This window comes from Mesoplodon mirus (assembly GCF_964341445.2).
Source record: "Mesoplodon mirus genome assembly, chromosome: 19".
Classification (NCBI taxonomy): Eukaryota; Metazoa; Chordata; class Mammalia; order Artiodactyla; family Ziphiidae; genus Mesoplodon; species Mesoplodon mirus.
The window spans coordinates 51,465,967-51,479,992 of NC_138995.1; the positions used below are offsets into that span (position 1 = coordinate 51,465,967).

The following is a 14,026-nucleotide window of genomic DNA, read 5'->3' on the forward strand; positions in this document are numbered from 1 at the left end:
AAGGCAGTGATTACAGTTTTACAGGAGTTTTATTGCAGGGGCTTCCTGAGCATCCCAGGAATTTTTTTAATGGGAAGTCTGGTGATAAAGGAAAATGTTCTGGGTGCTTCTGGTTCCCTCCTGACCTGCCAAGCATCTTGAAAATCAAAATTGTTAGTGTTTCATAGACCAGCTTTAGGGATTGCAACTACCCAAGATGCTGTTTCTGATCTTTCAAAGAGTGTGTGTTTTTCTGTATTTGCTGATTCTATGTATAGTAACTGTTTCTAATTTTATGCTTTCCTAAGTAGCTTGGTAGTAAGCTCTGGGAATTGTCAAGAACCGTACTCACTTCTTCCCTTCTATGTTAGTTGAGAGTCATTCGGTTGCGTGAACAAATAGAAATTCAGGTCAGCCTGCGTAAGTATAAAAGGAAATGTTTGAACTCACAGCCTGGAACATTCTATGTGTAATGGCTTCAGGGTTGCCAGGACCCTGTTTCCTTCCATCTCCTGGCTGCAGTACTCTGTTGGTTTTATGGTCAGATAGGCTCTGAGGCAGCTCCACATATATATCCAACCAACTTAGCAGCCCCAGAGATTTCCCCGTAATGCCAGCACATGTCCTGAGACTGTTTAGTGGACCTAATCAGCCTGGCTTTGGTTCCAGGGCCACCCTGAGCCATGTCTAAGGCCAGGGGCAGGGAAGAGGAGATGCGGTGGCTTTATTGGCCAGGCCTGGGTTTTGTGACACCACTCCCTTCTCTACCAACCCATGGATTGGGTCATTCCCACAGGAATTCCATGGGCTGAGTGAGAAAGATGAGGTTCGGAGGGCCGACCTGGAAAGGGAAATGGATGCAGGATGAACCAAAACCACCAATGCTCAGGACCCCTTCCCATACGAAACTCACGAGGATCTGAATCTGCCACACCCCCCCTAGTTGTTACCTTCCCTGGGCACACGCTCCACCTTTACCCTATCTCAGGGCTAGCGTAGGGGTTCTTAATCTCAGGTCCATGGACCCTTGAAGGGTCCTTGGATGGAATTTAGAGGATTGTGAAGTTGGCTGGGAAAAAAATTACATCTTTATTTTCTCTACCATCTAACTGAAATTTAGCATTTCCATTCCTTCTGAACAAGGGCCACAAACCACATTGTATCAGAACACCTGTGACTTTGTCGCTGCTAGAGATCAAAACGTTTTCCATGGGCTTCCCTGGTGGCGCAGTGGTTGAGAGTCCACCTGCCGATGCAGGGGACATGGGTTCGTGCCCCGGTCCGGGAAGATCCCACATGCCGTGGAGCGGCTGGGCCCGTGAGCCGTGGCCACTGAGCCTGCGCGTCCGGAGCCTGTGCTCCGCAACGGGAGAGGCCACAACAGTGAGAGGCCCGCGTACCGAAAAAAAAAAAACGTTTTCCATGTCACATTACAGTTGTTGTAGATATTACAAGGTACTGTTTACACTCATCTCTTTCTAAATTACTATAGTTATTGGACCCACCACTAAGATCTCATAATTTAAAGCATTCACAAAGAAGCACAAATATTACTGTATCTCAGGTTAGGTTTTGTTTTACAGATATTTTGATATCTGAATATAATCGATTTCCCTTGTAATCTTGTGTATTGTATTTTGTACATTTGAACACATGATTCTGAGAAGGAGCCCAAACCCTTCTTCACCAGACTGCCAAGGGGTCCCTGGCCTGAGAAAGGTAAAGAGCTAAGAACCCCTTTTGGCTTCTCCAGAACCCCTAAGGGCAAGATTATTGAAGCTATCCTGATTCCTGGACTCTGGAAAGTAGGCCAGCTGCTCGCTAGGTTTCCTTCCTCTGAGGCCCCCTGGAGAAGCTGGCTGGCATTTGAGGTCGGCCTTGGCATGTGGATGGCATGTGGCCGTGGCAGCCTTGGGGAAGGATGGGGAGAGGCCTTGCCAGCCTGCAGTTAGCCCTGTCTTCATGGACCGCCATGACCATGTGGCCTGGCCAGGTGGTCGGGAGCAGGCTCTGGAGCCAGGCTGCCTGGGCTCATCCCACCTGCCATGTACTTTTGACTGGCTGGGCAGCCTCTAGGGTTACTGGGGGAGTGAAATGAGTCGGTACGTTCTGCTAGGATGGAGCCTGGCCCATAGGGAGTGAGAGTCATTGTTTAGCGTATAGGAAGGTTCTAGGTTGTCCTCTCAGATCTCATCTCCCTGGCTTAGTAAGTGCCTGGCCTAAACCAAAATGTGATGGTGAGCAATTCAGACAGTGGCTTCTTGGCCTGGAGACATTCATTCATCCATGAAATACCCATTCAAATATGCAGAACCATACTAAATATTCAAAAACATAAATTAATAATACGAAGTTACAAGCCAGTGCTTTTTCTCTGCCACTCCTCTGCTCACAGTTGTCTGAAGGAAATGTCTTTATAATGGGCTTCCATCTGCCCCGTCACCTCCCTGCCCTCATGTCTCTCTCTCTCTCTCTCTCTCTCTCTGTCTCTCTGTCTCTGTCTCTGTCTCTCTCTCTCTCTCCGTCCCCCCTCCTGCCTCAGGTCCTGTGCAGTGGCCGTCCCTGTGCCTGGAAGGCTCTTTCCCATAGTCACCCAATTCGTGGTCTCCTGTCTTCAGGTCTCTGTCCTTAGGCCTCCTCTGACGTCTCTGTGAAGCAGCACCCCGTTGCTCTCCTCAGCCTACTTAGTCTCCATCAAGGCGCTGCCGCTCCCTGGCTGAGGATTGCGTTTGTTCAGTGTCTCCCTCCCCTGCTGGAGTGTCTGCCCCCTGAGGAGAGCGACTTTGTCTTGGTCACGGGTGTACCCTCAGTGCCTGGCACGCAGCAGGCGTTCAATAAATATTTGTTGAGGGAGTGACTTCGGGAAGGACAGGTGGATACTACAGCAGGAAGGCTCATGCTGGCCAAAGATGTAACCTCATTTTTTTTCTCTCCGTAGATGCACAGTCTTTGACCTCGGCTGTCCTGGGACCCTCAAGGAGCACTAGTGTCCAGAACATACTAAGGTTGAGTACTGAGATTTGTGTGACTTTCATTTGCTTAAGTTTTACGACTCATACATGTAAGCCTCTTTATTATTTAAAAAAAAGTTTTATTTGAAAGAGAACCAAGGGAAAGATGTGTGACTCCTTCCCTGTCCCTCCCAACACCCACAGTCTGACATCTTTCCTCCGAGGTCATTGCAGTCAGTAGTTGGGTGGGTGTCTGGCTGGACCTTTCTTCCTGCTCATGAACATTCCTCCTTATCCAAATACACCCTCATTATTTTAATTTCTTACATGGAGAAAAAAGAAGCCGTGCTAGATGACGCTTCTGCAGCATGTTTCCCACTGTCCCCAGTGGTAGTGTATCTTGAAGATCTTTGTTCATAGCACCCATCAGTGTATCACAGTCTTTTTTTTTTTTTTTTAACTTTTCAATTTCCATCTTAAAATTTACACAGAGTGAAATTCACTTTTTGGTGTATGGTTCTTTGAGTTTAGGCAAATGCTTGCTGTTGTGTGACTGCCACCACAGTTAAGATACAGAATGGCCCCATCATCCCATGTGTGGACGTGCTGTTTATCTATAGGCTAAAAGTATAGTGTAGGTAGTTACACGAAATTAAAATATGTATACATGATAAGTGCTTACCTGTAATGTAAAGATTTTGAATGTGTTATAATTAGGTTTCTGGGTTTTTTGCTAGTGAGCACCCTCTTTGGTTTCTTTGGCCCAGACCAAGTAAAGAAGGGGGCCTCAGGGTGTGGGGCAGTCCAGGTGGTAGTGGGGCATTCCTAAATGAGGATGTCAACCCTTGTTGGCAGGATGCCACAAGGGGCTTGGGAGAGGGGGTGCTGTCTGATCCTTGAATCACCAAGAGACCCCAGTAGCGTGGAAAGTGGGAGAACAGAAGATTCTGGCATCCAGACTCTGGACGCAGATAGTGGTGTTGGCTGAGTTGCAGGGACCAGTCAGTTGAGTTTGGGAACTGAGTGCATCTGGACAGGGGGACTTCCCCAGCCGTCCAGTGGTTAGGACTCCGCACTCTCACTGCCGAGGGCCCAGGTTCGATCCCTGGTCGGGGAACTAAAATCCCGTAAGCCGTGTGGCGTGCCCAAAAAATAAAGTTTAAAAAAAAAAATCTAGACAGTATCCTCTCCCTTGGCTGTTTCTTGGGTTTTTTCATATTCCTTCATCCTGGCCTAAGGCTCTGCCCGGGTACATGGAGCTTGTCTGTGGGACAGTCTCTTGGGGCCAGATTTCCATTAAGGGATGTTTCTTGGCACAATTCTGTTTTTTTTTTTTTTAACATCTTTATTGGAGTATAATTGCTTTACAATGGTGTGTTAGTTTCTGCTTTATAACAAAGTGAATCAGCTATACATATATCCCCATATCTCCTCCCTCTTGCGTCTCCCTCCCACCCTCCCTATCCCACCCCTCTAGGTGGTCACAAAGCACAGAGCTGATCTCCCTGTGCTATGCGGCTGCTTCCCACTAGCTATCCGTTTTACATCTGGTAGTGTATATATGTCCATGCCACTCTTTCACTTCGTCCCAGCTTACCCTTCCCCCTTCCCATGTCCTCAAGTCCATTCTCTACGTCTGCATCTTTATTCCTGTCCTGCCCCTAGGTTCATCAGAACCTTTTTTTTCCCCTTAAGATTCCATATATATGTGTTAGCATACGGTATTTATTTTTCTCTTTCTGACTTACTTCATTCTGTATGGCAGTCTCTAGGTCCATCCACCTCACTACAAATAACTCAATTTTGTTTCTTTTTATGGCTGAGTAATATTCCATTGTATATATGTGCCACATCTTCTTTATCCATTCATCTGTCGATAGACACTTAGGTTGCTTCCATGTCCTGGCTATTGTAAATAGAGCTGCAGTGAACATTGTGCTACATGACTCTTTTTGAATTATGGTTTTCTCAGGGTATATGCCCAGTGGTGGGATACCTGGGTCATACGGCAGCTCTATTTTTAGTTTCTTAAGGAACCTCCATACTGTTCTCCATAGTGGCTGTATCAATTTACATTCCCACCAACAGTGCAAGAGGCTTCCCTTTTCTCCACACCCTCTCCAGCATTTATTGTTTGTAGACTTTTTGATGATGGCCATACAATTCTGTATTAACTTTTTTATTTTAAAGGAATTTTAGACTTACAAAAAGTGACAAAAATAGTACAGAGAGTTCACATTATCTACCCTTCGCCCAGCATCCCCAAATGCTACCATCTTATACAACTGTAGCTCAACTATTAAAACTAGGAAATGAACACTGGTCTAGTACTATGAACTAAGTTACAGACTTCATTCATATTTCACTAGTTTCTCTACTGCTGTCCTTTCTCTTTTCCAGGACCCTATCCAGGGTCCTTACTGCATTTAGTTGTCATGTCTCTTTAATCCCCCTCCAATCCGCATCGGTTCCTCAGTCTTTCCTTGTCTTTTATGACCGTGACACTCTGGAAGAGAGCTGTCCTGTTATTTTGTAGATTGTCTCAGTTTGGCTTTGTCTGATGTTGCCTCATGACAGGGTTGAGCTCATGCATTATTTGGCAGAGGTGAGGTGCCCGCCTCGGCGCATGGCACCAGCGGGTCCACGTGTCTCATCCCTGGTGCTGTTAACCTGGATCACTTCATCAAGGTGCTATCTGCTGGGTTTCTCCACTGTCTAGTAACTGGTTTTTCCCTTTGCAGTTAATAGTTATCTTGGGGGGGAGGTGCTCTGAGACTACACTTGTTTCTCCTTGAACTTGCACCTGCTCATTTTGGCATGCATTGGTAGGGTGAATCTTGCCTGCCACAGTTATCGCTGTGGTATTTCCCTAATGGTGATTTTTGTACGTCCCTTATTTCTTCTACATTTATGAATTGTCCACATAATTAGTTCTGTTAAGGGAGACCTGTCCCTTCTCCCTCGTTTATTTCAGTTATTCGGTTATTAACATATATCTGTATGGTGTCATAGATATTCATTTGAATCTAGCTCATCCCTTTTTAATGCGGTGAAAGGTTCCAGTTTCTGAGTGAATTCCTAGTATTGCCTGTTAAACCGCAGGAGGACCGGCATCATTCCTACGTGGTAACGAGCGCCTTAGGGACTGGAAAGCAGGAGACAGGGTTTCATTTGTTCCTTCATTCGTTTCTTCCGTTCACTCAACAAATAGGCCTTTGAGCACCTACTGTTATGGTCCAGGCACTGGGGATTCAGGAATGAACAAAACAAACAAAATCCTTTCCCTACAGGAACTGACATCCTACTGGAGGATAAAACAACAAGCAGATGAGTAAATGTGGGGATAAGTACTACAGGGATCAGTAAAGCAGGAAAGAGGGCTGACTGGGAGCAAAAGTGATTTTATTTTATTTTATTTTTATTTTTATTTTTTTTGGCCACACCGTGCAGCATGTGGGATCTTAGTTCCCCAACCAGGGATCGAACCTATGCCCCCTGCATTGGGAGCACGGAGTCTTAACCAATGGACCACCAGGGAAGTCCAAGGGGGTGATTTTAGACCAGGTGATCCAGGAAGGCCTCTCTGAGGAGGCCCTGAAGGGATGGAACAAGGCAGGTCCCCGACCTAATTCTTCCATCTGCCAGCCAGGAGAGCTAAACGAATTCTCTCACTTCTGAACGGGGTTTCAGGAATTGTGGCAAACAGGAAAACGTGTTACCTCTCTGAGGGGCAGCCCCTACTGAGCTCTAGCCCGTTTGTTGCCCTGGGGAAATGCCAGGTCTTGACAGATCTGCTGATATTTTTTCCCCAATAGGAGACAGAAATGAGGAATTCATGCTTGTCCATGGAACCCAAATTATGCTACATCAGCTAACTTTCAGGGATATGTGGATGAATATCTTTTGTTCATTTTCATTGTATTTATTTATTTATTTATTTATCTATTTATTTATTTAAATATTTATTGGGCTGTGCCAGGTCTTAGTTGCGGCATGCACGATCTAGTTCCCCAACCAGGGATCGAACCCAGGCCCCCTGCATTGGAAGCGCGGAGTCTTAGCCACTGGACCACCAGGGAATTCCCTCATTGTATTTATTCATTAAGTTACCTTTGGAACAAAAGATACCAGTTTTTTGTTTGTTTGTTTGTTTGTTTTTTGCGATATGCGGGCCTCTCACTGTTGTGACCTCTCCCGTTGCGGAGCACAGGCTCCGGACGCGCAGGCTCAGCGGCCATGGCTCACGGGCCCAGCTGCTCCGTGGCATGTGGGATCTTCCCGGACCGGGGCACGAACCCGTGTCCCCTGCATTGGCAGGTGGACTCTCAACCACTGCACCACCAGGGAAGCCCAAGATAACAGTTTTTCATTTTGGTAGGAATGTAGATTTTGTTTTAAATATATGTATATATATTCAAGTTTAAAAGTGAGTTGATTTAAAGGAACTATTAAGTAAGTAATTGTACAGCTGGGACACAGATGCAGTTGAAAAGGAAGGGTGAAACACAGCTAGTGAGGTTTGGTAAACGCTGTCCTGTCTTGACCTTCCACTCTTTCTCCTCTGGATCAGGGGTTCTCAGCCGGGGACCTGAACTGAGGCTGGCAAACGATGACCATGGACATGTGCCCTGAGCCATTTGTGTCATGGTGGGTGTATCAGCCAAGAATGCTTTCAGCGGCAAGAACAGAAAACCCAGCTCACAGCAGCTTAAACAAATGAGGCTCAATTTCTCTCCCATAACAACAAACCCAGAGGTACTTGGCTGCCGATGTCAGTTCAGAGGCTGAGAGACGTCCGGGCTGGGGCCTCCTTGATTCCCTTGGCCTTTCCCTCATGGTTGCAAGGTTGCTGCTTGCACCTCCAACCGGAACAAGGAAGGAGGAGAGTCAACTCCAAGCAATGTGGTTTTCTTTCAGTTCTGAACCACTTCAGCAATCCCAGAATCCCCCTCCCCAGAAGATTCCACTTACATCTCATTGGCCAGAAATGGGTCACATAGCCTCCCCCTATTTCAAGGAAGGTGAGAAATGTTGTTTGGCTTTTCAGCCTCTCCTGAGGAGGAAGCCAGAGAAAAAGGGAACTGAGTGTGTCAGTTGGGTTATCCAGCCAACAGTATCTGGCTCCACAGGGGAACAAAAACAATAATAATGAACATTAATGGGTGCAGACTCTACGCCGAGCCCTGCTGTAAGCACTTTAAAGTGCATGATCTCATTCAGTCCTTCCACCCACCCTATGATGTCGCTGCTGTGACCTCCCCATAGTAATGACTTGGAAACTGAGGCAGAGAGTGGTGACGCCCTTTATCAAGCAGAGGAGCCAGGGTGGGAACCTTTGCAGTGTCTCCAGAGCCCTCGCTCTTGGCCACTACACTTTGTCGCTTCATAAGAGGTCCTGGGGTCCCAGACTGCTAGCTATCTGACCTCAGTTTAAATTCATCTAGGAAGGGAGGAACAGGGCAGCATATTTTGCTTTAGGGAAGTTTTGATCATTAAAAAGCTTCCTCGTGAATCACATCCGTTCTGTGTAACTGCCTCTCACTGGTTCTGGTCCAGTCCTGATGAAGGGCACCAGCCACACATCTTCCTCCTGGCAGCCCTTTGTGGCTTGCAGATGGCAGAGTCTTCTCCTGGCCTCCTTTTCCAAACACACTGTACCTGTGCTTCTAATTCTTCTTCCCAGAATGACGCTTCCAGCCTTCTTTCCTTTCTTGGGGTTCTGCTGGTTGATTCAACACACATTTACTATGCGCCTCCTCGGTGCCCATCCCTGTAGTGTAATGGTGTGGGTGAGACGGCCTCATGGCTGAGCGGGCCCTGTACTCGGGGGGCTCCTCGTCCAGGGAGGGAGCAGGCCCTCAGACAGTGACAGCCCAGGGTGATCAGGGCTGTATGGGGGAACCCCAGGGGCTGATGAGAGCCCACAGGAGGTGCCCAGGCAAGCCTGGGGGTCAGGGAGGTCTCCTGGAAGCAGCTTTGGGCTTTGAAGGAAGAATAGAGATTTGTCAAGGAGCAATTTCCCCCCTCTTCTCCACCTCCCCTTTCTTCAGTGAAACTCTTTCACTGCAGCTCTCCTTGCTGAATCTCCACCCCCTTCCTCTGTAAGATGAAGGGTTTGGACTTGGGTTTCCTCCGTCCATCCAGCAAACATATCCCATTTGAGCACTAGGCTTACAGGGATACCCTCTTGGATAGAGAGTAGTTGGGGAAAGCTCTGTAGGTAAACAACCCAGAGTCACGAGAGTCCTAAGAGGGAAAGCCACAGGGCCATGGGAACTCTGGGGAGACACCTGACACTGGCTTGGGGCTTCAGGGCCAGCTGCTTGAAGGCTGCGAAATCAATCGCAACGGGCTGACACAGTGGCCGAGAGCACAAGAGTCCAGCTAACCTGGGGTCTAGTCTTAGCTTGATCACTGACGAGCCCCAAGTAGGGAGCCTAACTCTGGGAGCTTCTGTTTTCTCCTAAGGATGTTTTGGGAATTACAACGTGACTGTGAATCTCAAGTACTTAGTGCCTGGCTGAAGTAGTCATATAATAGATGAGAGGACGATGGTGGCCACTTAGATTCATTAGCCTTTTCTGCATGTCAGAAGTTAGGCAGCCTAGTCACCAGCCTGGAAGAGAATAATAAGCATTCACTGCTGCTGTTAGGATTACTTATTCAGCAAATATGAGTGTTTACCTTGTGCCCAGCCCTGAGCTACCATGGTGCCTGGATATAGCTGGACTGTGCTCTGGAAATGGCTTGTACAGCTGAGGCCTGGGCCGGAAATTTTACGGGAGAAGGGAGGAGTTTCCTTGGTGGGTATTGGAAACCCATAGCTTCCGGTCTGCCAGTCCCCTTTCCAATTAGTCCCCAGGCCTTTCAGCATTGGCCTCTAGCGTGTGGGCTGCCCTTGACCTCTGTGGCCAGAACGCATGGATGCTCTCTCTGCTCAACCCATCAGCCGAGTCCCAAATTAGACCTGACAGTGTGATTTATTCTCTGGGATGGAGCTGGGAGGGCAGAGCCCCAGTGGGTGATTCCGAGGGAAGGTTGTCAGCCCGAATTAGCCCAGGCCCTTCATGCAGCCTTGCTGTTTCAGCTTCCCCTAACTAATAGGGTTTTCCCAGGGTGTTGCTGGCTTCTGAGCAGCCTCTTCCCAATTCCCAGGGGCTGAGACTTGGCTGTGATCCCTAAGGAGCTGTGTTTGATGAGGGCCCTGAGGCCTCAGGCTCTGTCTGAAGGGAGTGGGGGCTCTGGGTCCTTTCATCTGCCTCATCAGGCACTGAAAGTGGCGATTCCCCAGGGAGTAGTTATGCAGCCTGCCCCTCTCCTCCGGAGTTCGGTACCGGCAGCTGAAGGCCACCGCCTTGCTTCTCCCCTCCCAGTCTGTAATCAGAGTTGTCTCTGCCTTTAGCTGCCTTCATTCATTCACGCAGAATGCCAGTGAGAGGCAAGATTCCGCTGCAGAAGCAAATTAACCCTGAAATCCTGGAGGTTGAACACAGCAAATGTCTATTTCTTACTCGTGACCCAAGTCAGCTCAGCTGGGGGCTTTGCCTTGAACCTCAGGGACCCAGGATGGGGCGGGGGGGTGCTCCCCTGTCTTGTAGCATCACAACTGGAACACACAGTCTCCAGGGTCACCACGGCAGGACAGGGGAACTAGAGGGTCACACCACAGCACTTAGATGCCAAGGCCAGAGTGACACAGTCCCCCTCTGCTCACACCCAGAACTAGCCGTGTGGCCTTGCCTAACTGACTGCAAGGGGCTGGGATGTGGGAGCATGTGGGTATTCAGTGAGCAGTAAATATCCTGGCCACAATAGGCAAGTGTGGTATTTATTAAGCACCTACTGTGTGCCAGGTTTTCTAAGAGGGCTCTGGAAGTACAGAGGGGCCTCTGTCTTCCTGGAGCTCATGGTTCGGTAGAGGAAACAGAACCTCAGTAAGAATTCATAGAAGCAGCTATGTCATTACATCTGCACTAAGTGCCCTGATGGAGGAGCCATGACAGCCTATCCGGGGGGACCTGACATGTTTCGAGAGGTCAGGAGATGTCTCTCATAAGGACTGCCATTTGAGGGGAGGCCTGAAGCATGTGTAGACCTTAATGGATGGGGAGAGCGTTCCCAATAGAGGGAACAGCATCAGCGGAGTTCTGGAGGTGGGAAGGAGCTTGATTTTGGGAAGGAACTGGAAGGTGGCCAGCAAAACTGAAGGATACTGAGTCGGGGAGAGGAAGCTGGGGGCAGACCATGCAGGGTCTGCGTGGTTGTGAGGAGGAGCTTGGTATTTGTTAACACCTACCTTTTGGAGCTGTTGAAAGAATTAAATGAGCTCAGTCACTCTTTCAGCAAATGCTGAGTTTCAACTCTTTGGCAGACAGTGTTTCAGGTCCGAGGGACGTAACTATGGACAAGATGGACAAATGTCCCTGTTCTCATGGAGCTGGCATTCTTGAAGGGGAGACAGATAAGAAACCAGAAAAGAAACAAATAATATAATTTTACTTCGTGAAAAAACTTCTGACCAATGAAATAGAGTAATTTAATAGAGAGCATTTGGTTTGGATTCTTTTGGCTGTAAGTAATAGCAAACCCCATTTGTGCTGACTTAAACTGTCAGGAAATGTGTGGGCTCCCCAACCCCAAGTCTTTTGGGGGCTGCCTTCTGGGCTGGTGATTCGGCAGCTCAACATGGATGGTGTGGTGGAGAACCCAGGTTCATTCTGCAGCAGCTGGACTGTCCATGATGCACTTTTTTTTTTTTTTTTTTGCGGTACGCGGGCCTCTCACTGTTGCAGCCTCTCCTGTTGCGGAGCACAGGCTCCGGCCACGCAGGCTGAGCAGCCATGGCTCACGGGCCCAGCCGCTCCGCAGCATGTGGGATCTTCCCGGACCGGGGCACGAACCCGTGTCCCCTGCATCGGCAGGCGGACTCTCAACCACTGCGCCACCAGGGAAGCCCCATGAGGCACTTTTACCTTAAGACGGGTCCCTTCCATGATCATTGGGTGGCAGTTGGGACATTGCAGGGAGTCTCAGGGGTGGGAACAGAAGCTCTTTCAAACTCTGTGTGCCCCAAGTATCTCTGTAGTCCACCTTTGTAAGCAGTGAATTTATAGGGCCAGTGGGAGAGCAGGGAGGAGGCTTCTGCCATAGTCCAGATGGGAGACGATGGAGGACAGAACCAGGATGGGAGGGAGTGGAGGGTGAGGAGGGGGGCAGGTTAGGAGGTAGAATGGCCGGGCCTTGCTAACAACATGGCTGCTGGAAAGAAAGGATGCTGAGCACACACGCGCGCGCGCGCACACACACACACACACACACAAACACAGTTATCTATCCACCTTGTACTGTGTCCTCCTCTTGTAAAAGTCTTGGTACACATTTGCATAGTACAGCCTCTGAGAAATCTTGCAGGGAAGAAACCTGCTTCTTTGACTATGGAACCTTTTTATTTTCTGAAAGGCACTTAGTAACACGTTCTGCAGAAAAATTTGAAAATTTTTGCTTTAATAATAATTCTCATCTTTGTGGCATATTAGAGTCATGTGGGGAGCTTTAAGAAACCCCAAGGCCTGGGCCCCACCCCAGAACATTTCACTAGAGTCACCAAGGATAGGACCAGGCGTGGGATGGGGTTTTTTTTTTAAAGCTCCCCAGATGTTTCCAGGGTGCGGCTGAGGGTGGGAACTGTTGCTTTATTGTGCCCTTCGGTGAGCTTCACGTTATAAAGCTGTGTTGTTTATATGCATGTCTGATTATCAAAGTAATACTTGCTTGTTGTTTAAAAAAAAGAAATCAAAGGACCCAGACTCTGCCAAGATAATCACTTTTTCAAGCCTGGAGTGTTCCTTCCAGATTAAAAAAAAAAAAATACTTGCATTAAAAAAAAAAATTACTGTATGTATCCCAAGACAAGATGATTCCCCATCTTTCCAAAGAGAAAATTTTTTTTTAAGTTTTGGGGTCTACTTGAAATGTTTAGGGATATTGATGACATAATCAGCTGCCTATCTATATTTTTCAATTTATTAATTTTGTGACACATTTAGAATCATGATATCAAAAATGTTGAATTCAAAATGTGGCTTAGGTCCTCTCACATCATAAAATGTTACACTCTTCACAGGCCTCCTTATCATCATTAGAGCCCCTTTTTTGAGTCATCTACCCATATTTCCAGAATACATCATTTCCACCTCCATCTGAAGTGCTTGTGATGTGGCACTTCTTGAATCTGTGTATTAAGTTGTTGCTGGAAACTGTATCCCAAGTAGTCATATATCATTAGACAATTTTTTTATTACCCTTTTAGTTGTGTATTGGTGATCTCTAAAGTGTAGCCAATAACTTTTACTATGTTACATTAAGGAAAAAAAACACTTTTTTTTTTTAAGACAGTTACTGAAAATGAATAAATGAAAAAATGTGAACATATAAAAGCAGTTACATAAGCACTCATTTCTGAGTCAATCAGACTAATGATTCTGATATGAATAATAAATGACAGTTTAGGAAAATTCAGTTTCATCCCACGCAGCAGCACTTTGCCTCAAGATAGTTTTCAGTCTTACTTTACACAGCCTTTTTTCAGTTTTCAAAATTCTAGTTAATTAAATGAATGTTGCTTACAATTATTTGTCCCTATCTTGCTCTCTATCTTTAAAGGGCCTCTTTAAGTGACTTACAACACTTGGAATCGTGAGGTCAAGCCCTCGGGAACAGTTCCTGAGTCTATTATAATATATGCCTCCTTTTTCATTGTTGCCAAAACTAGCATCACTGAAATCTTTAGATGCTAATGTGGCTTTTTCCAAATTGCACTTTGTTCAAAATAAAATAATATGAAAACTTTGAAACACAACACTTATTGCTGAGCATCATTTTTCAGGGGGGAAATCTTGCTTTATATTTGGGTAGGTCTTGTATTCAAACTAAATTAAGTAGGTTAAACACGTACAGTTAGCTCAGTGGTATTTGATCTTCCTGCCATGAGCAGTAACTTCTTGGAAAGCCTGAGTTCTCTCACTTGCCCAGCTTAATCTCATTCATTCATTCATTCATTCATTCAGTATTGATTAATTTCCTGTCCGCTACCCTAA

At 47.0% G+C, this 14,026-nt stretch overlaps 1 protein-coding gene across 1 annotated transcript in view; it reads left to right on the forward strand.

The window, feature by feature from the left end:
* Positions 1-14,026, forward strand: part of LOC309794775 (uncharacterized protein) — a gene marked incomplete at its 5' end in the record, with an annotated part of 143,470 nt that overhangs the window by 95,266 nt on the left and 34,178 nt on the right. The window contains one exon of the mRNA XM_082606664.1: positions 2,918-2,984. Coding sequence (XP_082462790.1) covers positions 2,918-2,966 — 49 coding nt within the window. The 3' untranslated portion in view covers positions 2,967-2,984. The remainder of the gene's footprint in view (positions 1-2,917; positions 2,985-14,026) is intronic.